Raw genomic sequence first — 24,827 nt, 5'->3', positions numbered from 1 at the left:
GAGGTTTAAAAAGTGAGTGGGCGGCGCGCGGAGCTACGTGTAGGTTTGCGACATGGCAGCTCTTCCCTCGAGGAGATTTGCGCCAGTTTTTTTTTTTTCTTTTAAAGGGAGAGGACGGGAGGGGGCATAGATCGAGATGGATGGTGGCCAGCAGTGAATGGCGATTGCCTGCCTGTTGTTCGTCAATGCTGCTTTTGCGGCCGTGGACAATGGAGCCGGGGATGCAAAATTGCGCGAGGAGACAATGAAGTGGCCGTCACAGGTTCATGGTCAAGGCGAGGCGAGGCAGAGGTGAAAGGCCGTCCGTGTGGTGGTGGTGGTGGTGGACAATTTGAGCTGGCTGCCGGGAACAATGGCTCTTGATTTGACCAAGAGGGTAGCGGAGTCTTAGTAGCGTGCAACAAACAGTCCAGGCTGTGGGGATCGCTAAACAGTAGTGCTGGGGTGTTTGAGCTTGGGGTGATTGGCCCGTCACGTTGGGTTTGGATGGATGGGATTGCCAGGGGCCCAGTCACTGTATCACAGATTCACAGCGCCAGGGCGGCTGAGGTTTACAGTGAAAATCAACCGCATTCCATTGATGGGTCCCATCGATGCAGCCTTGAGGTCCCCCCAACGCTGAAAGAACTGAAAATGAAGTCTGCTGCAGGCAGGTTTGTTGCCCGTCCAAGAAGTCAATGATAGAGCACGCCCCTTCTCCTTGCTCCGGTCCGGCCGGTTTGATCCATGATGCTGATACTGGTGGTAAAGATGCCACTACAGCTTTCTATCCACCCAGGACGGTGTTTCAGTGGCGCGATACCATGGCCCAGCTATCGTATTTACATGTGTAAAGAGCTGGAGGATGAGAGAGGGCGAGATAGAGAGAGAACCTCCGTACAGAACTTACCGTACTCCAATGCCCCCCACAGACAAGTCGCCGATGCCAGGCCCAATAATCAGTAGACTACGTGTACGTGGTCCTGTAGTTGAGTGACGGACCATATCGAGAGCGCATGTCGCCATGCAACCAGCACCCCCGCGCGCGGCGGATTGGCAAGAAAGTGCCTCTCGCCACAGATCGGGCATTGCTCCCTTGGTTATCGTTGAAGCCGCCATTTCAGCCATGGGTGCGGTCTCAGAAGCATTGCCGTCTGGCCATGTCCCCCCAACCTGGCTTTTCAACTTTGCCAACGCATCGTGCAGCAAGGGTGGAGTAAATTCCAAGCAGCCGGAAGAGCGGTGGGATGTGCATGGCCTCTATAAAAAGTGATTGCGAGCACCCTCGATTGACCGCCGACTTGCAAAATGCCTTGGTGTGTTGGCAGAGACAACCTTTTCAGACAGACGACTTCCTTTCTACTCTTCCCGGTCGACTCATATATCAACATCAACGGCCGTCCGCTGCGGGTCATGGACGAGGCCCCGTGATCGACGACCACGATGCGGCTCTTGGGGACATGGGCCCCCAGAGAGGACCGCCATCCTGGGGGGAGTTCTTAGCTCCCGTCCTGTGTGATGGCGGATGAGAGACCTCGCGATGCCATTGGCAGGCTGCTCCAGAGTCTCGAGCCACTGAGAGCGCGAGAGGGCCAGATGGCAGGTTGATGTCCCACTTTTCGACGTCGGGCCTCGAAAAGAAGGAGATCAGAATCAGAAGCAGTGTCAGGCCCGGATCGACTTGTGCTTGCAAGGCCCGTCCTGGGTATTTATCCTCGGATAGGTGTGCCCGCGCCCGTATGCTTTGTGTGTGTGTGTGTGTGCCCGCGCACACCAAGTCTGCGGAGGGATGCGCCAAGCGCTAAAAGTCAATCAATTCGTGCCGCCGGTCTGGAGGACACAAGGTCAGAAATCCATCCTCAGTCCCCGCACTTCTGGTCGGAAAGGCTGTCTGGGGGTTTCCAATGTGAGATCTGCATCTGACAAAAGGTCTAGCGTTCGCTCGGGGCATTTTACACTTTTCCAAGCGCCAAGCTGGAGATTGTGCAGAGGGAGAGTGCACAGTTCAGGGCTCCGGGTGTGTATCAGAAGCAAAGCTGGAGAGGTTGGTCAGGTGCCCCGCGCCCATTGGTCGTCCGAGACTGATATATGCAGCCATGGGAAATGGATGCAGCCCGGTTGGCCACTCAGCTCGAGTCCCCCATCTGGATCCAGTTCCGGATGCGAGTTGCTGCATGGGATGGGAATTACGAGAGAGCTTCTCATGCATCTCGCAAGTCATCTGGTGAGCGTTAGCGGCATGACGAGGGTTGGTATCTGTTACCCTCGAACTCCCGCTCGCTCGCTCGCTCACCCGACTGAGGACTGACGACTGACGCTCTCCTGCATGCGACTTGTAAAAACAGACGAGACAGACAGAAAGACAGGGAGGCAAGGGAGGGCTGCAGGGCCAAGACTACTTGTAGCAAGCAGACTCAGCCCGAAGAGCCCGCTCCCACCCGCCCCCCCAAACTGTCTTGATCGTTGTCTTGGTTCACCATTGTGCTGGTGCTACGAAACACTTGCGAGCTGGCCTGGCGGTTCGTGGCCGGTTACAAGCGACTTGCAGACTCAAGTATTAGCGACAACACGCTGGGGCCGGGAGCTTTGACATCACGGACCGGTGGCCTCAGCACTTGTAGGACCAAACCCTGCCGCTCCCGCGCAGGCTGCCTCCGACTTCCCCCAAAGTTACTCCAACGGCGGCACTTGATTAAAGACACCGAAAAGGACGGATTTAGACGGCGACTGGTCTTTGAGGCTCTTTGCTCAGGATTAAGCGAGTTCAACGGCTCACACTCGCCCGCCTTGCAGACAATACAAATACAGGTCCTCGGATGCCAGGCGGGGGACCAGCGTAAAGTCTCGTCCAGCTGGGATATCCCCGGTAACCTTGAACAGCCAACTCCTCGTACATGCCTGCAACAGTCTTCTTGGTTGGTTCGTGCCTTCTCTTACGGAGCAGTCGACTGCAACTACACTCGGGCTTTCCCTCCCTCTCTTGACTTTCTAGAGTCTTGAGAGCAATTCAACTCGGATCGCCTTGTTTATTTTTTTTGCGCGCTTCGGATCTTCTCCAGCTATTCTTCTCCTCCCCATTCTGGTCCGAACCAGAACCGTGGTTCAGCACGCTCGTCATTACCAAGTACCTAGACTACCTGCTTTCACATCCCGGCCTTATCTGTGCGACCAGGGTCTCCCCTGACAGCTTCTCAAAAGAGAAGGATACGCGCGCCCGCAGGTGCAGGCCGAACCCGTTTGGCGCGTCCAGTTCTCCCGGGTCAGCCCTGTATGCACTCCAGGCCTCCATGTCACAGGAACCATCTCTTGACAAACCCCGCGGCGGAGCATCCTTTCGATCGCCTGGCAGTGGTGGCAGCCGAGAGTCGGCGCAGCGAGATCCAGAACTGACATTCCCAAAGCGCAGCGACGAGGTCCCCTGCGTGATCCCTTGCCCGCAGCTTTACTCTCGTTGAAACCGCCTCGCTGCCTGGCCACTTCGACATTGCCACTTGCCCACAGTCTGCAGAGCCGGAAGGTGTTTTTACCATCGGAAGACCCCTCAGATGAATCCGCACTCGCGACAAGGAGCTCTATCCTTCACCTCGCTCGTTTCTGCTCGAATCCAAGTGAAGTTCTCGGCTCATCGCAATGGACTACTCATTTAGTGAGGCAGAAAAGGTTTGTCTCGTCTGTGCATACGTGGGCATGCTCGGTGTGGAGGTGCAAGTTTTAACATCGTGAACCAGCGCTTCGTGGTCGCCGAGATGATCAAAGCAAGCCAAATCAATCTCGAGTCGATTGTCGGTTTCTATAAGCAGCAAGGGGTTCAACCCGACTGGTGTTCCATGCAAATCCCTAGTGGTAAGCTCAGATCGCTAGAATGCCCAAGCAGAACTGCTCCTTAACTCTCGAGTGATACAGGTCGCAACATTTATCAGTGTGTTGAGGCAGCCAGGAGCTTGGGCATCAGGGTCGACCAGCCGTCCAACCCTCTTCTCCATGCCCAGCATGACGCCTCCCTAAAGCGCAAATCGCCCAGCGACTTTGACGCACCGGGCCCCAAAAGACCTGCTGTCGCACCCTCCCTCGAGCCTGCGTCAACCGCAGCTCCGTACACGCGCATCCAGCCTCGACCGCCACACAACGGCTACACGGGAATGGCCACCGGTCAAGGCCCCCAGGTGACTCCGACAGGTACAGGAAGGAAGCGGGGACGGCCCTCAAAGGCCGACAGAGAAGCACAGGCTCGAGCAAATGCCCCGAGTAGTTTTGCACCCATCAGCCCGGCACCACTCGCGCCCACTGTACCGCACTTCACACCACAAGATCACGGCGCAGTTGCGAGTGCACCTGCATATCGGACGTCGCCTGGCCCGTCAGACTTCGCTTCCCGAAGAGGCAGCAGGCCTCTCTCTGCCGATAGGACACAGCCAGTGAGTATTGTGCCCAGGACGCGCGCTATTGGGATCATCGGCTGACAAACGTAGCGCGGTTTGCCGCCTTACCCTTCCACCGCATATGACCCGGTGGAGAGGTCGCCTGCACCGCCGGAAAGGCGGCTGTCGCCCATGGAACCAGCGATTGACAATCCTGCGGTCCACGAGGTCGGACGAAGACTTGGACCTCGGGATCGGGCGCCTTCCGATCATCGGCCCAAAGACTCCGGCCCATCCCAAGCGGCAGCGGCAGAACAGATGAAGAAAGAAAGCCCCAAGGCCATCAACATGCCAGCCTAGGCCGGCCCGGTCTTGGAAACACTGAAGCAGAGCGGCATCATGATGACTGACTGTTACTTTTCGACGATACCCTTGTTTTACTACCAAGTTTACGTTTGCATTTTGAAGGCAGGCCAAGCAAAGCTATCGAGCAAGCGGAGGATACCTCATCAGTCATTAAAGAATCCCAGGAGAACGATAGACGCATGGCCGGTTCTTTGACTTAGCTGCAGTAGTCTGCGTGGCTTGTCGTGTCCACAAAGAGCTGCTGCATTTGCTATGGGAGGGTGTATCACAATTTCTGAGGCTGTGCCTCGAAAGATGTTCTTGTACGAGGCTTGTATCGGTATGGAACGGCGTTCTGGGGGCCCTTGATACTCCTAGAGAGCGAATCATTTCGGGCGACGATTTGTACGATGTATGCATCACTGCGGTATCCTAGCATAAAGGAGGATACGAATGCTTTTGGGTTGGGGAAACTTGGTATTTGGGAAAGCTATCTGACGAAACCCATTTGGCTGGGATGCAATCCAGGCATGTCTTTGAGAAAAAGCCGCCCTGTCTATATACAGGTGATTTTGACTGCTTGGAATCTAGTTCATCCGGACATGCACGAGGTGATTGGGATAGGTTCTGGGGAATCTATAGAGCTCTTGATTGACCATTCAAAGCCAGGGACCAGGATAGTTGGTGGAAGTTCATCGAGAGAGGTCTCAATGGGCTTGATGCATCTCGAGGCAAGTCTATTACCACAGCCCCGTCGATGAACATGGTCACCACATCGTCACACTTCCACCCCTAACATAACACGCTTACGCATACTGACTCCTGTCGCTCCAGCCGGGCTGCAGATGCGACCAGTCGCGCCCAAAGTCGAACCCGCTCTCGTACACGCCGTAGCTGAAGAGCCTGAGCCCGTCGAGCCGGGCGCCGCGCTCCGTCTGCGCCCACACGCTGACGGCCAGGGAGTTGGCGCCGCGCGTGTTGAGCACGCCCGGCGGGACGGGGAAGCGCGCCTGCGGGCCGATGTGCGGCACGTACTTGCCGTACTGGTACCCGTTGACCCAGAGCACGACGCGGGCGACCGTGCCCGGGGGGCAGGAGAGCTCGATGCCCAGGGGCGCGTCGAGGTCGGCGTCGAGCGCGAGGTCCAGGGTCGCCGTGTAGAAGCGCAGGCCGGCCCCCGCCGCCGCGAGCCCGCCGCCCAGGGGCGAGTCGTCGGAGGCGTTGTTGTTGTGGTTGTTGTTGAAGGCCGGCGAGGCCGCGGCGTCGAACCCGGGGAGGTGCCAGCCCAGGCGCTCGGCGTGCAGGCCGCCCTCGTTCATGGGCCCGCGCACGGGGTCGATGTACCCCGCGGCCCCGCCGGCGTTGCCCGCGATCTTCCACGTCTTGAACTTGGGCGGCGCGCAGCGGGCGCTCCTGCCGACGAGCGCGGCGCCGAGGATCCCGCGCGGGTTCTCGACGCCCTTGGCCGTGCTGGTCTGGTCGTGGCCGTGGTAGTCCACCAGCACCGTCAGGACGTTGTCGCCCTCGCCCTTGCCCCTGAGCGCCGAGGGCGGGAAGGCCAGCGCGGCCGTGGTGGTGGTCAGGCTCGCGCTGCCCGGGTGCCCGCCGACGAAGACGCCGTTGAGCCAGGCGGACCAGCCGAAGGCGAGGCCGCCCGAGGCGGTGATGTTGACGCCCGCCACGGCGGCCGAGCCGGAAAAGGCCCCGCGGTAGATCTTGGCGCCCGTGTAGAGGCCGTAGTCGGAGGAGAAGAGCACGGGCAGGGTGAGCGGCTTCGCGGGCGACAGGGTCGAGGTCTTGTTGCAGACGGTCCAGCGGGAGTCGTCGTAGGCCGGGTCGGCCTCGGGCAGGCCGTCGGCGGCGCGCCAGCGCAGGTCTTTGAGCGACGGGAGGTCGATGCGCCGGGCCCCCGGGCCGGGGATGTCGGCCGTGTAGGCGCCGTAGCCGGTCCTTGTGGCGGGCAGGCTCTTGCCGTTCCACTCGATGGTCTTGACCTCGGTGCTGCTGCTGCTTCCCACGTATGCTTCCAGCGTGACGGCGGCGTCGGTGTCGCCCCGGATCCGCAGGGTCGAGCCGCTGAGCGAGGCGGAGCGCACGAGGTAGGGGCCCAGGACCAAGATTTGCTTGTCGGGCTGGAAGTGCGGGTCAGACGAGGTGGACGGCGTCCAGAGCTGCCAGGCCGTGGGCTGGTCGAGGAGGTAGAGAAGGGCGCCGCTGGAGAATCTGACGGCGGTCTTGCCCGCTGCCTGGGTGTATGTGAAGACCTGGCGGGAACCGACTGTGGATGATGTCAGGTCCGACGGGCCGGAGGTCGCGAACGTGAGGTTCGCCTCGCCCTTGAAGGCGAACTCGCCTGTCTGTCCTTCCTTGAGATACATCACCAGCACGCTGTCGTCCCTGCCGAATGCGCCGTGGGTGGCTACGTCCGATGAGGCGTACAGCAGCGTGTGTGCGCCGAAGCTGTAGTCAGTGACGAGGATCTTGCTCTGTCGGCCATTGAGCGCCACGTTCGGCACGGTGATCATGCCAGCGCTGGTGTCGAGGTCGACGGAGAACGAGACATCGGCCCTCGAGGGCGTGCTGTCTTGCTGCACTACAGTGAACGTGGCTCCCGTGTCCGGGTTCTTGAGCACCCATGTCCAGATGGCGTTGGACGAGACCCGGAAGCCCGTGCCGTTGCCGACCATGTATGTCTTGAGCAGGTCTGGCGACGAGCCGGAGAACATGTTGACCAGCTTGGTCTGCAAGAGCTTGGTTGTCTGCTGGCGAGTCTCGCGGAGAGGCGCACTGTAAATAGGTGGTCAGAGATATAATGAAATTGGGCTAGTCAGGTAAAGAAAGGGAGCTGTGTAAGTACCTGTAATCATAGCTGGTGTAGACCACAGGGGCGGCAGCTATGTGAATTAAGCAAGGTCGTCAGAATATTCGCGGAGAATAATGTATAGACGGAGTAAGGCACTTACAATGTCCCCAATTCGTCCCACCATAGGTCATGTAGATGTTCTGCATCGTGATTCGCTGACCAATGTTGTTCTTGTAGTATACATCCGCAAATGCCGGATCATGCTCTGTTGCGCACTAACACCACAGGGTCAGCCAGTCACGACAATCTCGTGGTTGTCCGGGCTCACGAGTCTCACCTGATCGTAAAACACATCCGCGCCCCAAGCGGAGAACCAGCCGCCCTCGAACTCGGGCACGTAGCTCGGCTGCGTGAAGGAGTAGTTCTGGAACCACTGGTAGTAGGTGCGCACGACCTTGAAGCCCGCGTCGGCGTTGGTGCACGACAGGCCGCCCGGGTAGCTGTCGAGGCCGTAGACGTTGACGGCGCCGCCGACGTCCTGGTAGTCGGTCGACCAGGACTGGGAGCGCATGCCCTTCTCGTTGTGCGCCAGGGGCACGACGATGCCGGCGTCGCGGAAGGCCGCCTTGAGCTGCTCCATGTAGACGACCTTCGTGTCGGCCGGGTCGTGGCGGGTCTCTTGGAGCTCGTTCTCGACCTGGTTGAGGATGACGGGCTGAGGGTTGGGAGGGGGGGAGGGTTTGCATTAGTATCGTGGGCTCATCGGGAAGCAAAGGGATCCGAAGAGGCAGCGGCAGGGAGGACTCACGCCTCCTTCGGTGATTTGGTTCCTGGCGATGATCTTGCCCACGGCGCTGATCCAGGGCAGCCATGCCTGATGATAGGTCTCATCGCTGGTCCGCAAGTTTCCCATGCTTCCGTCAGAGCCCCAGAGGGCCAGGCCACCGCCGTTGGTCTCAGCCTGGGCAGATATCCTCGTTAGTCGAGCAACGGCTGGGCCGATGCGGCTACGTACATTACAGTATGGCCCTGCTCGGGTGACCACCCAAAGTCCGGCCTCCTTGGCATAGTCAAAGAGCTTCTGGAGATCTTTCCCGGGGCTTTCGAAGTCGAATACGCCCTTGGACGGCGAGTGGTAGGACCAGAAGATGTATATACTGCAACTAGTGTGTAAGTCCTGTTTGGTAGAAACGTTTTTTTTGTGGGAGAAAAAGACCCTACCTGATTGTATTGAACCCATTGGCTTTAAATTTGTGAAATATGTCCTACGGCAAAGCGGTGATCAAGTCAGTCTCCATTGGCTATGCCGATTTGCCTCTTGATCAGGTCTCACCAGCCATAACTCGGGTACAGGAAGCCTTTGATAGTGGAACTCGGCCGAGCTGATTTCCATTGTTAGCCCAAAGCTCCTGTTTAATCCTAGAAACCCTGCCCTCCTACTTTATGAAAACTCGAGTGCCGTTGACGCTGAGGCTGTACTTGTCCCAAGTAACCAGATCGGTGAGATTGTTGGAGGTGGCCAGCGCCGAAGACAGCCAGCCTACGGCTGCGACAAGTGCAGAGAGAAACCGCATCTTGACAGCAACAAGAACCAATCGTACCCAGATCCGACTTGGAACCTAGGGGCCGCACTGGTGCCATCAGATCGCGAAAGAAGAGGGCGGCGCTTTTGCCATTTTGAAGTCTTTTGAACCGCAAATATGAAATCCCAAATACTGTACCCAATTGCAGCATCGCAAGGACAGTTACATCGTAGCAAATAAGGCCAAGGAAATATGCAAATCCAGCAATCAGAGGCCGATCTGCTGCGGAGCCGAAGACATAGTGATCATTCATTCTGGCTATTCTCTGCAGTTGCTGGCCTGCCCAAGTCCAGAATTGAGGGGAGTCGCATGGGCAAGCGATACGTCACTTTACCCCAGCTTTTTTTTCTTTCGACACAATGATACCCCGAGCCCGCCGAGCAGGCGGTGAACACAGCTTGGATAAGCATGATTTCTCCCGACGACCTCGCAGACAACCGCGGACCGACACGCCATGGAAGGGGGGATCTGCCGGCCAATGACACCGATTCGGTGAGGATTGCCCGAATGTCTGGTGTTTCCAAGCAGTTGGTCGGCTCCGGAGCCCCGGAGCGACCCCTCTCGACGCCGTTGATCCACTCCGGAGCCCTGGAAGCGAGAGGATGAGCTCGCCTGAAGATGTCATTTCTCAGGTGGAGATCATCACAGCTAGGCCGAGACTATTGATCTCGAGCTTGCAAGACTGGGTGGGTAAAAAGTACAAGTAAGAACCCAGGTGGATTCTCGTGTCTGGATGTGTCCCCGCAAACACCTTGGATGTTTTTCTTTACTAACAAAGCATCAAAACAAGTAAATAGTAAACAAAACAATGCCCGCAGTCAAGCTCCAGAAAGTCAGACCGAGAAGTGGATTCACAGAGACACTCTAGCATCTCGCCTTTCCTGATAGTCTGCGTTCGAGACCGCCTGGGCGATTCCCTGTCCCATCTTCAAAGGTCGTGGCTTGCGGCTCTTTCAGAACGCCGTTGCAGATCTCGCCGTGTGTTTTCCAGTGTTGCTCGACGCCGGTTCGTCCCAATTGTCCCACAAAATCCTTATCTGGAGGTGAAGGGACATTGGATGATTTGCATATCGCGCCGCGAAATCTCCGGACCGTTCAGCGATGCGGCTCAGCTGAGATCGAGAACGCTCCGGGCGGGCCGGTGGTCACACGAGCTGAGAGGTCTGAAGAAGCTGGCTGGCTGGCTGGCCTGGCTGGTCACACGCGTCGTCGCCATCGCGGAGTCCTTCTTGGCTCGTGAGAACGTGGTTCAGCTGCGTGAGGTGTGACACAACTACGGAGCAGACTTGGCTATTGAGTGACGGCTTCCCTCATACAGATGAGACAACCATATCTACTATTTGACCGTGCTGGCTGCAGTGCTGATCATCCAGAGCCTAGAGGGTCTCGGAGCTCACTCACAGCAACAGAGCTCAGTTAGTTGATGGCGCGCACGCCGGTCTCATGGGGCGGACGCTACCCCCATCTTTTGGATCTACGGAGCATGGTGGCGCGGCCTTGACTGGAATGCGCGGGAACTATTGCAATAGTAGCAAAAAGCAACGACATGCGAACTGCCAACAAACCTGACGTATAAGAACTTCATTCGCGTGGGAGTGTTACGGGGACGGAGATGATGAGCCATTGACCGTCCGGACCACGCACGGATTTCGAACATGGACGCTTTCTGCTCTTCTGAAATATTATTCCCGCATCCCTCCCCAGAGCCCTGAAACGGCGACTATGACGAGCTCACCGAGCCGTGTGGACTGGCCTGCGCGATCCTCAAACACCGGCCGCCCTACCTGACCAGTGACCAAGGGTGGCCGCTGCACAAGAAGGATTGCTCGGAGATGAAGGCCAGAAAAACCGACCTGTTTCTCACTCACCATTGGCATACCCGGTTTTCTTGTCGCACCATGTGCAGTCCAGCGCCCCCGCCATTCTTGGGGCACAGAGACAGCGAGGACTGGAAGGTTAATATATCACCGCAGAATACCTAGCCCCCAAGGACATGCCCTGTTAAGAACCCTTGCGACAATAAACGTGCTGAGAAGGCGCTGGGCGGCTCAGTGAGCCAAGAGGCTGGAGGGAGCAATCTTGCTGTAACCTGGTAATCTCCTTTGATGACGCGAGACCCGCGTTGTGAGATGCGTGTGTGTGTGTGCGTGTGTGCTCCGTCTTACTTCCGTTTTCGCAAGACGGCGGAAATACAGCACCACGCGAGTTCAATTGGCGACTCACCAAAATGGGCAAATCTCGGGTACGCACGTTTTTGTGCCAATGGCGTACTCGTCCTCCCATTGACCGGCGCGGTCTCAGATCGCGGGACCAGCCTCTAGGCGATAGACCGGACAGCGTACCGTCCCTCTTTTGGCGTCGAGCCTTTTGGCCGCCGTCGTGGCGCTCGCGCATTGTCACGCGAGATGCTCCGTTTCGGTTGTGCGTGCGAGAGACGGAAAGAGAAAAAAGGACGAAGAATCTGTGCTCTCGTCCTCTTTCTCCACCTGCCCCGGTAGTTAGTTACTGATTGATGAGCGAAACGATCTGCTGCTGGGGAGGGATGGCCGCCAGGGCCGTTTTTTTTCGTCATGAGAAACCTTGTCCGGATCCCTGGTACATGTACAACATCATCATCATCCCAAGAGGAACCCCGCTTCGGATGCTGCGCACATCTCTCCCCGCCCAATCCGGCTGGAGGGACTGCGATTCCGCCCAATCTTAGAGGTCTCTTCGTCTGTTTGGACCTGCATCGCCGTACCAGCCCTAGGCCGGATGCTATCACCAATACAACCACAGCAGCAGAAGAACGCATCTCGTACCTGCGTTCCCCCAAGCCCACGGGCCACCACCGTGGGCATGTACGAAGTAGGAAGAAAGAAGAGGGAAAAAAGAAACAACGAGTCCACCTTTCTTTCCTTTTCTGATGCAGCCCTGACAGACGGTGGCAAGTTGACCATCACAGACCGTCGTTTCTAGTGCTGCAGCAACCGAGTCAAGATGGCAGTCAGGCCTGGCCCAACACTCGACGCGTGCTGCCATGGCAGCCATCAAAAGTTCATCATGGAGCCCAGCGTCGTCGGAAGACGACGCCGCTTAGGCCGACAAGCATGATCCCGATTGTCAAGAGTGGAGACCGAAGCCTTTTAGCATCCTGCGATCCGGGTGGTGGAGGGGTGGAGGGGACGCAAAAAGCAAAGCACGCGATGTCCCATGGGCTTCCTGGTACTTGTCAAGCTGCGCTGCGGTGCAAAAAGTATCGGTACTTGGAAACGGCTACACATCAAGATTTTCAATCACCATGTCTTCCGTTGCCAACGCATCTTTGCCCGATCGAGTCAGTAAGACCGCTGCTGCCACGGCAGAGACTGCGACGTAAACGGAGCCGTGCGCAGTGCATTCTAGACTCCCACACTGCCTGGCCTCCCACCACACGTTGCTGTAACGCTGGACCGTGACGCCAATCGTTGGTTCGCTCCTGTTGTGGACAAGGATAACAAACACATCCACATATCCGTCGCTTGGTCCTCGTCTCAGAGATTCTCTGTGAGGCTCCCTGGGGGCGGATGAAAATTTTCTTCTTTTCGGCAATTCTGGGTCTGGAGTGAATGGCTGCATGCAGGTAGTGAAAAAGGAGCCGGCCGCCCAGTTGTGGCCGTTGTGAAGGTAACTCTTGAGCAAGCAAGCAGTCTCACTTCACCTGCGGACGTACTGCTTTCTGTCGTTGCGCAAACAGAGAGTCAACTGCAGCTGCTGACCGACCTCATCAAGCGACCATCGACCAACCACGTCGTCAGAAACCCATTATTGCGCATGAAATCGCTTATATGCAGCCTGCTTTTCCGTTTGCCTGCTGTTTGTTGGCCGTCGTCCTCCGACTCGTCGTCTGCGTCGGTGCTAAGATCCGCGACTATTGCAAACCAGAACCGGAATATTGTCAATCGGTCCAGGGAATTTTGGAGAAAACGGAACACCTCCCAAGATTGCTCGATTGGCCCGGGACAGGCAAGCTTGAGACTCGGGATCCTTGTCGTCTGAAGCTTCTCGCAGAGTACCTATCGTCTTGGACCCGGCAAACCGTGCCTAGCAGGGGTGTGCCCTGCTCTCTGTGTCTCTGCCCCTCCCATCCCGCTTTTTTTCGCATCGAAAACAGAGCCTGGGCGCAATTCACGCGACGCGTCTCCAGCTTCTACTTTTAGGCTATACGCCCCGCCGCCCAGCAGCGACTCCCAACAGGACGACGAGAGAGAGGCATCCCGTTCATCCTCTCGACATTCTTCCATTCCTTCGCCATCCGGACGGTGCTATTGCGGCCTTGTCATACCCAAGGCAGAAAATAACGGCGCGGCCTGTTATTGAGGCCGGCATCTCGAATATCCAGCCTTTTCCATCTTGCCTCGTGCAACTTTTTATCCTTCCTGGTCGTCGATCGTGCCCACACTGGCAACCGGGATTGACATTCCTGGTCCCACTTACACCGAAGGGGTGCTGCGATATCGATGCATCAGCCTGCTAGAACAAGTTCAGTAGACGACTCTGACCCGGTATCTCACCACACAATTCGAGAAGCGGCTGGTGAATCGCAATCATATTACCCAGCTCGACCCCGACGCGGACAGCTCCATCATTCTTTGTGTGTCTGCCTTCTCGAACCAAATCACCCCCCCGTCGGATGATCAACCATTTCCAAGATATCTTAGCATATCCTGGTGTCGCGTCCAACCTCGAAATTGAGGGACTATTCGAATTCTTGTCCTTTTGCTCCTGTGCCAAGCAAGGAACACCTGTTGCCGTCCTTGCTGCGCTGAGGTTCACTTGAGCCGAGCCTATATTGGGCGGCCTGCTCCGAGGCCCTCAACTGACCTGGCCCTTGGCCGGCCGACCGTCGACCAAGCCCGCCCGGATCGAGGCAAGGTCGCAGGATTGGGAAGAGCGGTGCCCTCTGCACAACCGCTATTGCCCAAGCAACAATGGCGTTGCCTCGCTTTCTTCCATGCACCCTGGGCCTGCTAGCTGTGCTAGCAACAATTGCAGTGCTGGCCCTCCATGTCGTCCTCGCGCAAGTCGTGACGGACTCGACCGCTGCCGTCAAGATCACGGCGATTGCATCATCTATCTTGGAAGGACTGGTGTTGGTGACGCTTGGGTGGATGTCAGTGTCATGCTTGAAGTCGGTGAAGATGAGCAGCTCGGTGCGATCGACGGGGCTGTGGTTCGGTCTCGGCTTGACGCTGTGCACCATTGCGGCGATACTCTGCGTGGCAACTCTAGTATGCCTCAGCAAAGCGCCGAGCGAGATACTTCCCGAAACAATATTCGGAACGCAAGCCACCGCGTATCTAGTTGGCTCGTCGGTTGCTCTCGGTCTCGCGCTCGCAGCACAGCTGGTGTTTCTCGTCGTTTATTTCGTGCTGGGACGGGTCCATGATGCTGGTGCGCAACCGTTCCGTGGGGAGAAACCTGGCCAGAGGTCACCGCCAGCACACGTGAAATCCATCCGGTACTCCCAAACGAGCCCCTTGGGCCACTTGACCCGTGAGAGCATGTCGCAGGAGTCGCGCAGCCCACCTGGCTCCAGCGGCGGCAGATCTGCCTCCGAGACAATGAGCTCCATTCGCTCATCCTTGTCCAACGTTGTTCGGCCAATTTCCTCCAAGACACGGCTCCTGCCTGCGAGCCAACGGTCATCGCGGAGCTTGCGGTCAAGTCGTCGGCCAACTTCGTTCGAATCCACCGTGAATCGCGACAGATCGAGCACGGATGACGGGTTTGACTCGTGGGACACATCTGCTGTCGATCCGCAGAACCGACAGACTGTGCTGGACACTTCCTCCCCGACGCCCGGGCGCTTCTTGGAGACGATCCCAGCGAGCCCAACGACAAGCCGAAGCCCGAGTCCTGGAACACCGCTTGACCTGGAGCCGCCTAGAGCTCGGAGGCGTAGCAGGAGCTACAGCCCGTCCATGCCGAGCCCGAGGACACAAGGCTCGGAATTCACACAGCAGATGAGTGCGAGTGAATCGCACATACATCCGCTCTTCCGCTCGGATTCCCCCACGCCACCGCCCAATGCCACGCCTGGAACCATGGTCACCGCAGCACCCAATGCCGGCCAGGTGATTACCCATCGGCATAGCACGCGCACATTGCATCGGATGCGGAGCGGAAGCCTTCCCGCCGTATCCAGCCCTCTCAGCAGGAAGGGCAGTCTTGATGATTTTGGGAGGAGGACGGCGGAACGCGAGACGCCAACCCCGGAACTCCGGGAAGAGGCCGAAGAAGAGGAGGAAGAGCAGAAGCAGGAGTCGGAGAGAAAGATGACACCCCCGATCCCGGATTGGATCCTCAGCGCAGGCTCTCGAACAAGCCTGAGCGGATACCACAGCCGAAAGTTGAGGGTAGAGGGCGAGAAGGAACTGGATCGGTTATGACGTACATGATGACTTATACCTCTCGAGAGGTTTATGAACGAGCGCGATGACAAACCTGGTCAGACAGGCAGAATCACAATCGAGCAATCGACATGGTTCCGCCATTTTTCTTTTGTTCTCGGATGTAGTGAGGGGGAATGCCAAGGACTTTGATGGCAAGAAGGCCCAAGGGATGGGAAAGGGACGGAAAGGCCGGGAATTGATACCACTGGGATGACTAGCATTTGAGGCGAGGCGTTGCTGCGTGGGTTTTTTTCTTGTCGTAGAACTCGACGAGATCACTTGACAAATCGATTGACAATAAGACAAATCTGAGAGACCAGGCCGTGCCTCTTGTTCTTGGGAAGCAGTGGCTTCACTACTGACCCCAGGGCAAGATTCGTGCTGGTGGTTGGTCTTGTCCCTGTTGCCAACAGGAACAGGATGCCAACGGACTGAAGGTCGTATGAAGGGAAGGGAAGAAAAGGGAATTCAAGAAGAGAGAAAGGGACCAGGTGATATTATACTCGACGCGTTGCGTTGTGGACTGTTGTCAGAGCCAATAGGCCGGCTTGATATGGGCGGATTGCATTCCAATGCTGTCTCTCCTGAATTGCCTGCTCTGCACAGAGACAGCCATTGCTCGAAGAATAGACAATTCCAGGCTTTGGGCGGTGATAACCCAAGCAGGCAATATGCTGCTCGTCATCATCTGGCTGACTGACTGCACAGCACACAGCACACAGGACACATGTGTGTGAGCTTTTACTGGTGCTCGAAATCCACGTCATCCAGAGACGCTGTGGGAGGTGTTGCCGGAAGAGTGAATAGGTGGAGGGGTGCGTGCACGGGGCACTTTTTGCAGCAGGTCTCTTCAAATGCTGTGTGGCGGTAGTCAATGACTCCTGACTGATTTGATTTGATGGTTGTTTGGCGGGGCGAGACTGGACTTTCTCTAAGCTCCAAACCAAAACCCCGCCAGCAGGCATCAGTAGCCAGTCGTACTTGTACAGGCCATCTCGACCGTCGGAGGCGCTGTGACCCTCTTGTTTTTTCTGCTGCGGTACGGCTTCATACATCTCCACCTCCGCCACTGGCCGCCATCCTTGGCTCCGGATCAACCTTGCCTCAACTCTCTCACCTCGAGTACCTGCCACTGCACGCCCATCCACCACCTCACTTTCCTCATTCCCAACTCCTCGAGGCACGCGAGACTGACGCCTCTCATCTCTGCTGCGACAAAGTTGCCCTTTTCAACTTGTCCGGCCCCTCTCAACCGCACCTCTTATTCTTCCCTGATCCACCGAACCGAGCAACGCAGCCCAGCAGCTGCCCCAACATTTGCCCACCATGAAGGTTACGTTCAAGGTATGCAAAACCTCGCCTCGCTCCGGCGACGCAAGCTTCTAGCGATCCAAATGTTCGAACACCTGCTAATGCTGCGTGCTTCCTCAGGACCTCAAGCAGCAGAAATTCATCATCGAGTGTGAGCCCTCGGAGACGGTACGCGAGAACCCCACCCAGACTTTGCGCTCAACACTGCTCCCTGAACTTGGGATGATCTTCAACATTCTGACCATTACTCTTCAGATCGCTGCTGTCAAGCAGAAAATCTCGGAGGAGCGAGGCTGGGACCCGAAGCACCAGAAGCTCATCTACTCTGGTTGGTTGGCCTCGATCAGCGCATGCAGACCCTAGCTTACTGACGGACCCTTAGGCAAGATTCTGAAGGATGAGGACACTGTCGAGTCGTACAAGATTGAGGAGAAAGGCTTTGTTGTCTGTGTTGTGAACAAGGTGCGCCCTCTGACCGCTCTGGGTAGCTGGACTGTTGCATTGATCAATCTCTCTTTCCGATTCCAGCCCAAGGAGCCCAAGCCTGCGCCGGCGGCCGAGCCTGCTGCATCCTCCTCTGCGGTCCCCGCAACCCCGGCCCCTGCCTCCGCCGCAACTCCTGCCGCCCCTCAGGCTCCCGCCCAGTCCAATACTGCTGCTGCTGCTGCTGCTGCTGCTGCTGCCCCGGCGACTCCAACACCCGCTAGGAGCGGCGAGGCCGCTGGCAACTACAACGACCCGAATGCCCTGGCACTCGGCGAGCAGCGCGCCGCCGCTATCGAGAACATGGAGGCCATGGGCTTTGAGCGATCGCAGATCGAGGCTGCTATGCGTGCAGCCTTCTTCAACCCCGACCGCGCTGTCGAATACCTTCTGAATGTGAGATTGGACAGTCACGAACTCCGGCGCAGGAGAGCAGATAGAAACTGACCTATTGCCACTAGGGTATCCCCGAGAATCTCCAACAGCCGGAGCAACCAGCCCACCAGGCCCCGGCACAACAAGCTGCCACGGCAGGCGCCGGCGGAGCACCCAGCGCTGGTGCTGGCGGTGACGAGGAAGGCGGAATCAATCTGTTCGATCTCGCGGCTCAGCAAGGCCAGCGCGGTAGCGCTCGTGGCGCGGGCGCCGGTGCTGGCGCTGGAGCAGCTGCTGGCGCTGCCGCTGCGCAGGGACTCGGTAACCTCGACTTCCTTCGGCACAATGCCCAGTTCCAGCAGCTCCGTCAGGTCGTTCAACAACAACCCCAGATGCTCGAGCCGATTCTGCAGCAGCTCGGTGCTGGCAACCCCCAGCTTGCCCAGCTGATCGCCGCAAACCCCGACCAATTCCTCGGCCTCCTGAGTGAGGATGCTGACGATGACGCTCCGCTGCCCCCTGGTGCACAGGCTATCTCTGTGACGGAGGAGGAGCGTGATGCTATTGAGCGGGTATGTCTCATGCTGGACACTGACACGATTTTCTTCGGATACAGATGGCTAACCAGGTCTATCAGCTATGTCGTCTTGGTTTCGACCGCGAGCAGGCGATCCAGGCCTACTTTGCGTGCGACAAGAACGAGGAGTTGGCCGCCAACTTCCTGTTCGACCAACCCGATGACGATGAGGGTGGCAACCCGCAGTAAGCACTTCGGCTGTCGAGGAAGCACGGAGCGGAACTCTGGCTTGGAGCCGTCGGACGAGATTTGGGAGCATGATACCTGGAATGGGACATTTTTGATTCCACGATGCCCTTGGAAGTGGAAGCGCAAGCACAGCTTCAGGGAAAAGTAACGCCTGGACTGGAATGGATGATAGCCTTTGCAGATTACTTATGGGACGGGACTTTATGAACTTGTTTTGGGCGATTTCACCGGGCCAGTGCTGTTTGTCATCTAGTCTAACCAGGCCCCCCTACCCCGAGACCGGGACAAGATAGGTTGGGAAGTAGGTTTTGAGTTGTGTCTCGTGTGAGGCCCGGCCAAGGCCCTTCTTAAATGGAAGGCATGTTATACCACGGAATCTATCGATGGTCCTCGGCGGCTGGCTGTGTTAGGTAGGTTGCGAGAGGAAGTGACACGACAGGTATGATAGCAGTGAATGGAAGAATGAATTCAATCGAAATAATATGCTGCAACATTCGCTCCGAACTCATCATCTCGCCGCAAACTCCCTAAAATATCTTTTCCTGAGCCCTTACACAACCCGTGTTTCCCTCTCACCTTTACCACCTCCCCTCAGTGTTTTTGTGAGGGTTGTCTTATTGGGTATCATATTCCGTTTTAAGCCTTGTATGGAAGCACAATCGACGTCCCATACTTCTTGCCCTTTGCGCATGGAAAAAGAAAAAGCAACCGTCTACCAACGCCCCCGGAGCAAGATGGGCATGAAAAAGCTCCCCAAGATTCCCCGATCAGGAGCCAAAGCCTCCGGCAGTAGCCGCAGCGGCCTTGCCCTTCTTCCCGCGACCACGGCCCTTGCCGCGCCCCTTGGCGGCCTTGGCGGCCAGGTTCGTCTCGTCGACCTCCTCCACGCCGTCCTCTCCCACGGTGACCGTGGGCTCCTTCTGGCTCGCGCCCTCGCTGCCGGCGTCCGCGGCGGCGACTCCTGATCCTGCTCCTCCTCCCGGGCCGGAACCAGCCGCGCCAGCCGCGCGGGGGCCGAAGAGCGCCTCGCGCTTCTTCTGCAGCGCGTCCGCGGCCTCCTGCTCCGCCCGCTTCTGCGCGGCCTCGTGCTCCTCCTCGCGGCGCCTGTGCTCCTCCTCGATGGCGGCGGCCGTCTCGAACGTGCGGCCCGTGCGCGTCGCGTAGTCGTCCATGTCCATGGCGACCGTCTTCTTGCCCACGAGCGTGTCGTTGACGCGCCGCGGGTTGTGGCGCTCCTCGCGGTTGAACTTGAGCTTGACGTGGCGGCGCGACTTGCCCGGGAACAGGTTGCTGATCATCTGGAAGTCGGTGCCGAACATGCCCAGCGCGTGGTAGAACTGCTCCGTCTCCGGGTCGGTCCAGGCGTTGGGCCCGCGCAGCTTGCCCGGCTTGAGGTACGTGTTGGACGTCGTGAGGCGCGTGAAGTCGTTCTCCTCGACCTCCTCGAGGACGCCGGCCTCGGCCGCGGCGTACGCGTGCCGGTCGTGCACGAGCGAGGCCTGGTTGACGACGATGTTGCCGTCGATGATCTCGAACTGGGGGCCGATGGCCTGCATCGCGGGCGAGGCCTTGGGGAGCACGGAGCCGGGCGTGCCGTTGCTGCTCTCCGGGGCTGGGCTGTCTCCGTTGACCTGGCTCGAGGCGTCTCCGTTCGGCTGCGTGCCATTCTTGCCCATCTTATCCTGTCGATATTTCTGCCGTTGCAGCCGGATGCGCTCGATGAGCTCGTCGTGCCGGCTGAACTTCTTGCCTATGCGGAGATCCTTGGTCAGGTCTCCCATCTTGAGGACGCTGTGGTCCACCTCCTGCTGCTCCGCATCCTCGGGTGTGACGGAGCGCTCTTTGCGCTTCTTCTTCGGAGGCGCCGGGGTTCCGTCTTCTGCAGCCTCTGACGGCGCGCTGTCTGTCGTGCTTTGCTTCCTGGCCGGACGTTTCCTCTTCGTGGGAGCAGCTTCGGCATCCTGTGTTTCACCGTCTGCCGCATCCTCGCGCTGTTTCGTTGTTGCGCGTTTAGTCCGCTTTTTGGGAGGCGCCGCATCGCCATCTTCCGTTCCGCCAGCTTCCTCTGTCTGAGCTTTGCGAGTGCGTCTCCTGGTTGGTCTTGAGGCGGCCGAGGCTGGGGCTTCTGCAGTGGGCTGGCTTTCAACAGTGTCGGCCGTTGCAGTATCTGCATTCGCAGCCTCCTTCTCCTTGCCTTTCTTTTGCCTTGTTGTTGCAGCACCTCTTCGTTTTGGCGTCGGCTTTGTGGCCGCTTCGGACTCCACACTGGCTTGTGCTTGTGAAGATTCACCGGCGGGCGCGTCGATGGAGCTGGAAGACGCAGCCGGGGCTTCGCTGCTGGGTCCGGCTGCCGATGTGGGCGCGACTGTCTCCGCTACTGACGCCGAGTCCGCTGCAGCACGGGAGCGGGTAGTCGTTGACGCTCGTCTTGTTCTGCTCGGAGTTTCGACGGCTTTGCTTGCAGCCGGGGTTGCTGAGGGTGTTTTTGAGGATTTCGCAGGTGTTCTTGTCGGTGCCTTCCTTTGGGTTTGTGTGTCCACTGCAGGAGGCTGTTCGGGGGCTTTCGATATCGACTCACGACGGCGGTCTCCCGCACTCGAAGGGGCTGATATCTGCGCATTGCTGGCTGCAGCAGTTTTATTTGCCGCGATATTTTCCTGAATGGATGTTGCCTCAGCCTCTGGCGCGTTGGCGACTGCTGGAGGAGGAGCTGGGCGTTCTTCAGCTGTGGCTGTCGGAACGGGTGTCGCAGACTGCCGCCTAGCAGAGACGGCTTGGTCGGAGGTTTGTGAGGCAGCTAACGAGCTGGCGGCGGCGGCAGCGGCGGCCTTCTTCGCAATCGGCGCTTTCGGCTTGAAGGCCAGGCCGCCTTTCTTCTTGAGCATGGAACTCATGCTGGAGATTTAGGTGTGACTCGAGCGTGGCGGGGGGTGTTGTGTGGTGGTGACCGCCGTGAACGGGCGGCTCGTTTCATTTCCTGCCAGGAGTTGACGTGGGAGAATTGGTACAGCCGTAGATCTGAACTGTGTCCACATCAAGGAGTGACACCAATCTCGTCGAGAATATGAATGTGATTCTAAAGCCAAGTCGAAGCCGGATCGAAATCTCGAAAATCGAGGCGCAAGGCAAGTGATGGGAAAAGTGGAGAGTGGAGGACGCGAGGAGAAAGGACCCACTCCTGGGATATCTGGCGCGATAAGCCCGCAGGAGCGACCAGACCAGGCAGGCTAAGCCTTTTCAGTTAGTCCCTTTTTCTCGCCAGCGACCTTGAATTCGACGTTCGAAAATTCGTCTCCTCCTGGCTCGATCCCCATCTCTCAACCTTTTCCTGCTGTCTTACGCTCTTTTATGCTCCTCCCGACTCCTTCAAGGGCCGTGTCGCTCGGCTAGAAGGCTTTTTCTCAACCGTTTGCATATATTTTCTCTTCATATAGAGGCGTCTTGATTGCCTCCTTTGTCCTCCTCCGACCTGCATTTTTCTCATGCCTATTGCCACAACAACATCCACCGCGCCTCGTCCGTCCACCTTCGCGAAGATGGAGGACAGGAAGAGACCAGCACTCACCAACACTGATGACTTGGCCCCTCCGAGCAAGCGACATCAACTAAACGGCGGCGGGAAGTCGAGAGATGATGGCGGCGACACAAAGGACGAAGCCTGGATAGAGGTAGGTGTCGAGATCTTTCAAACCCCCCCACCGCCCCTTTCCTCCCCCTCCCATCTGCACATCATCACCATTCATCAACCCGACCAAATCCTCTGTCGCCTGCAGCCTGTCGCTCTCGTATCCTTTTGAGAGGCAAGCACAGCTGGTGTTCAGTGCTAATGCGCCGCTTGCTGGTCACAGCCCGCTCGGCTCTCAGGACTGCCTGCCCGCTACTCCTCAGCCTGTTTGAGAATGACTCCATGACCACCAAGAACAAACAAACACATGCCCCGTACTGGCTTCCTCGTTGCTATCCGATCGCGAAGGGAACATTGCTGACTGAGGGCGCTTGCAGGACTATCAAAAGGATGCTATCTACCGGCAGATGCTGGAGTACAAGCGGGACAAAGTCACCCTCGAAGCACGTCTCGAAGAGGTCGAGAAAAAGTCGACATACCACGATGACCATTTGAGGATAATCGATGCCTGGTGGCTCCAGGTAAGATGCTCCGAACCGACCCCATCTCACTGAGGGCGACGCTCTTGCTGACACGTGCGCAGCTTCTACAGGAGTTGGAGTTGATCATTGACGGATCTGTGTCAACTGCCCTCGATACTCAAGGTATGTTTGCCGAGGCTCAATACGTCGACATTCCAGCTGACACCTGCACAAGATTATTCCTTTCCCACCGGCGTGCATTTCCAGGATAGTAAGGATTTTCAAAAGCACTTGGGCGAAAAGGCAAAGTCGATCAAGTCGTCTGTCGATTCGCTTCTCGGTCGTCTTGCAGCTAGCGGAGGACCTGCAAAGTCAGAGGCATCAGACCTGCAAAGTCAATTAAATACGGTCCTGGCGAGTGTGAAGGAGTATCACGTACAGGTCGAGCGCTTGAACTCGGAGAAGGAGAGCCTATCAGAGCAACTGGATACGGCAACGTTGCGGTACATCAAGGCTGAGAAGAAGCTTGACCGTGCCAAAAGCGCCCAGGTACAGAAGCTTGAGCAGCAAGCGCTAGCCAACGCCACATCACGACCTGCCCCTGGAGCTGGTGAGAATGGCAGTGGTTCTGTGGAGTCGTCTGCTCAGAATGAGGCTCTGCAGCTCGAGTACCAGGAGGCAGTCGCTGTCATCGCCAAGCAAAAAGAACAAGTCGAGCTCCTACGATCAGAAAACAAGAGTTTGCAAGACGAAAACTCAACCATCAAGACGCGAAAGGACAGTTTGACGGATGAGGACTACGCGAGATCGGATATATTCAGGCAGTTCAAGGCTCGACACGAGGATCTGATTAAGAACATCAACAACCTGGAAGCCGTCAACAAGACACTTCGAGAGGAAGCCGAGAAGTACCAAGCCGAGAGGACGTCTTTCCGCACTCAACTTGAAAGGGAAGCACAGGCTGTCACGGGCGAGTTGGAAGACCAGGTTCAGGCCAAGGAACATGACTTGACTCGCATCAGGTCGGTGAGAGATGAGCTTGTGGCAGACTTGACCGTTCGAAAAGCTAGTCAAGAGCAAGAGAGGACGGCCCTCGAGCACATAAAGGAGCTGGTCAGCGCCAAGGAGGACCGTATAACCGCACTCGAGTTGGAATTGGAGAGGCTACGACCAAGCGAGGATGCTACAATGTCAACCCCACGACCTGAGCTAGAGGCTTTATCCGTGGAAGAACTGCGGGAGAAGTATCTCAAGCTCGAAAAGGACTTTGCCTCTATCCAGAGCGAAGTTCCCTCTGTCGAAAAAGCATACAAAAAGGCTATTTCTTTGGCACAGAAGAAGACCATGGACTTCACAGCATTGGAGGACAAGGTTCAGCTTCTGATCCTCGAGAAGGGCAAGGCAGACCAGAAATATTTCGCCGCACGAAAGGATACCGATATTCGTACGGGGGAGATCCGGGCGTTGCGCCATCAGAATTCCAAGAGCTCAGAAATCATCCAGACTCTGAAGGACGTTGAAGCACAGAATAAGGTTCTTCTGAGCAACCTGGAGAAACAGCTGGTCGATTTCAAGCAGTCCAATGCCACGGTGATGGAGGAAAACAGGACGCTCAAGGCCTCGAACTCGGAAACTCTTCGCCGCGCAGAATCAGCGAAATCGCAAATAGCAGATTTGACAAATCTGGTCAAGTCCAAGGACGCTGGCAATGCAAGCATGCGAGAACAGGTGATGGATAAGGAAACGGAGTGCGAGAAGCTCCGCGTCAGGCTCGATCATGTCCAGAAGGACCGAGACAGCTGGAAGGGCAAGTGCTTGGCCAATTCATCAGAGGAGGAAGAAATGCTCAGGGTAGGTCTTGCATTCCACGAGCCTCAACGTTGTGTGTGTGTGTGTGCTAACGATATGGCCTAGAAATTCGCTACATGCCCAGTGTGTCGCAACAACTTCAAGGATGCGGTTGTCAAGACTTGCGGACACGTGTTTTGCCACGGATGTCTCGAGACGCGGCTCAGCAATCGTATGCGGAAGTGCCCGACTTGTAACAAGGCATTTGACAAGATGGATGTCATGGCGGTGCATTTGTAAGATGTCTGTATGGTTTAGGCCCATGGATACCTTTTTACACTTTTTTTTTTTTTCGTTCTCACGGAGCGGCCATGCAAATGGTGTGGTTTTGCTAGAAGGGAGGCGTCGGAGTCTGCTTTGGAGGACAAGAAATGCGGCATGATACCTTTTGCGATGGATTCTTGAGATTTGGATCCGTGTACTCTTACACCTCGTGTCCGAACAAGCGGGAGGGATAGCGCTCGTGTTATGCGAGCA

The 24,827-nt window shown here is 57.2% G+C and overlaps 6 protein-coding genes across 6 annotated transcripts; 4 read left to right on the top strand and 2 right to left on the bottom strand.

Moving 5' to 3' along the window:
- Positions 1–3,609: 3,609 nt before the first annotated feature.
- Positions 3,610–4,697, top strand: E0L32_005491 (uncharacterized protein; the record flags this gene model as incomplete). Its single annotated transcript, XM_031140019.1, has 4 exons — positions 3,610–3,639; positions 3,708–3,822; positions 3,883–4,394; positions 4,449–4,697. The coding sequence occupies 4 exons, from the start codon at positions 3,610–3,612 to the stop codon at positions 4,695–4,697; spliced, it is 906 nt and encodes a 301-aa protein (XP_030996006.1).
- A 791-nt stretch (positions 4,698–5,488) lies between these two features.
- E0L32_005490 (uncharacterized protein) lies at positions 5,489–9,059 on the bottom strand (the record flags this gene model as incomplete). Its single annotated transcript, XM_031140018.1, has 6 exons — positions 5,489–7,469; positions 7,540–7,576; positions 7,646–7,760; positions 7,823–8,200; positions 8,294–8,642; positions 8,926–9,059. 6 exons carry the CDS (start codon positions 9,057–9,059, stop codon positions 5,489–5,491), a joined length of 2,994 nt encoding a protein of 997 aa, XP_030996005.1.
- A 4,958-nt stretch (positions 9,060–14,017) lies between these two features.
- E0L32_005489 (uncharacterized protein) lies at positions 14,018–15,478 on the top strand (the record flags this gene model as incomplete). Its single annotated transcript, XM_031140017.1, has 1 exon — positions 14,018–15,478. One exon carries the CDS (start codon positions 14,018–14,020, stop codon positions 15,476–15,478), a length of 1,461 nt encoding a protein of 486 aa, XP_030996004.1.
- A 1,329-nt stretch (positions 15,479–16,807) lies between these two features.
- On the top strand, positions 16,808–18,416 carry E0L32_005488 (uncharacterized protein; the record flags this gene model as incomplete). Its single annotated transcript, XM_031140016.1, has 5 exons — positions 16,808–16,825; positions 16,913–17,120; positions 17,175–17,671; positions 17,737–18,222; positions 18,288–18,416. The coding sequence occupies 5 exons, from the start codon at positions 16,808–16,810 to the stop codon at positions 18,414–18,416; spliced, it is 1,338 nt and encodes a 445-aa protein (XP_030996003.1).
- Positions 18,417–19,183: 767 nt separating this feature from the next.
- E0L32_005487 (uncharacterized protein) lies at positions 19,184–21,310 on the bottom strand (the record flags this gene model as incomplete). The annotated part of the gene is made up of 1 exon (XM_031140015.1): positions 19,184–21,310. One exon carries the CDS (start codon positions 21,308–21,310, stop codon positions 19,184–19,186), a length of 2,127 nt encoding a protein of 708 aa, XP_030996002.1.
- A 642-nt stretch (positions 21,311–21,952) lies between these two features.
- E0L32_005486 (uncharacterized protein) lies at positions 21,953–24,590 on the top strand (the record flags this gene model as incomplete). Its single annotated transcript, XM_031140012.1, has 5 exons — positions 21,953–22,084; positions 22,419–22,562; positions 22,625–22,685; positions 22,738–24,353; positions 24,417–24,590. 5 exons carry the CDS (start codon positions 21,953–21,955, stop codon positions 24,588–24,590), a joined length of 2,127 nt encoding a protein of 708 aa, XP_030996001.1.
- Positions 24,591–24,827: the final 237 nt, after the last annotated feature.

The sequence above is a fragment of the Thyridium curvatum genome (assembly GCF_004353045.1).
Source record: "Thyridium curvatum strain D216 chromosome Unknown NODE_29_length_410198_cov_82.451705, whole genome shotgun sequence".
NCBI classification, from domain to species: Eukaryota; Fungi; Ascomycota; class Sordariomycetes; order Thyridiales; family Thyridiaceae; genus Thyridium; species Thyridium curvatum.
This window is presented reverse-complemented; position numbering and strand designations above follow the sequence as displayed.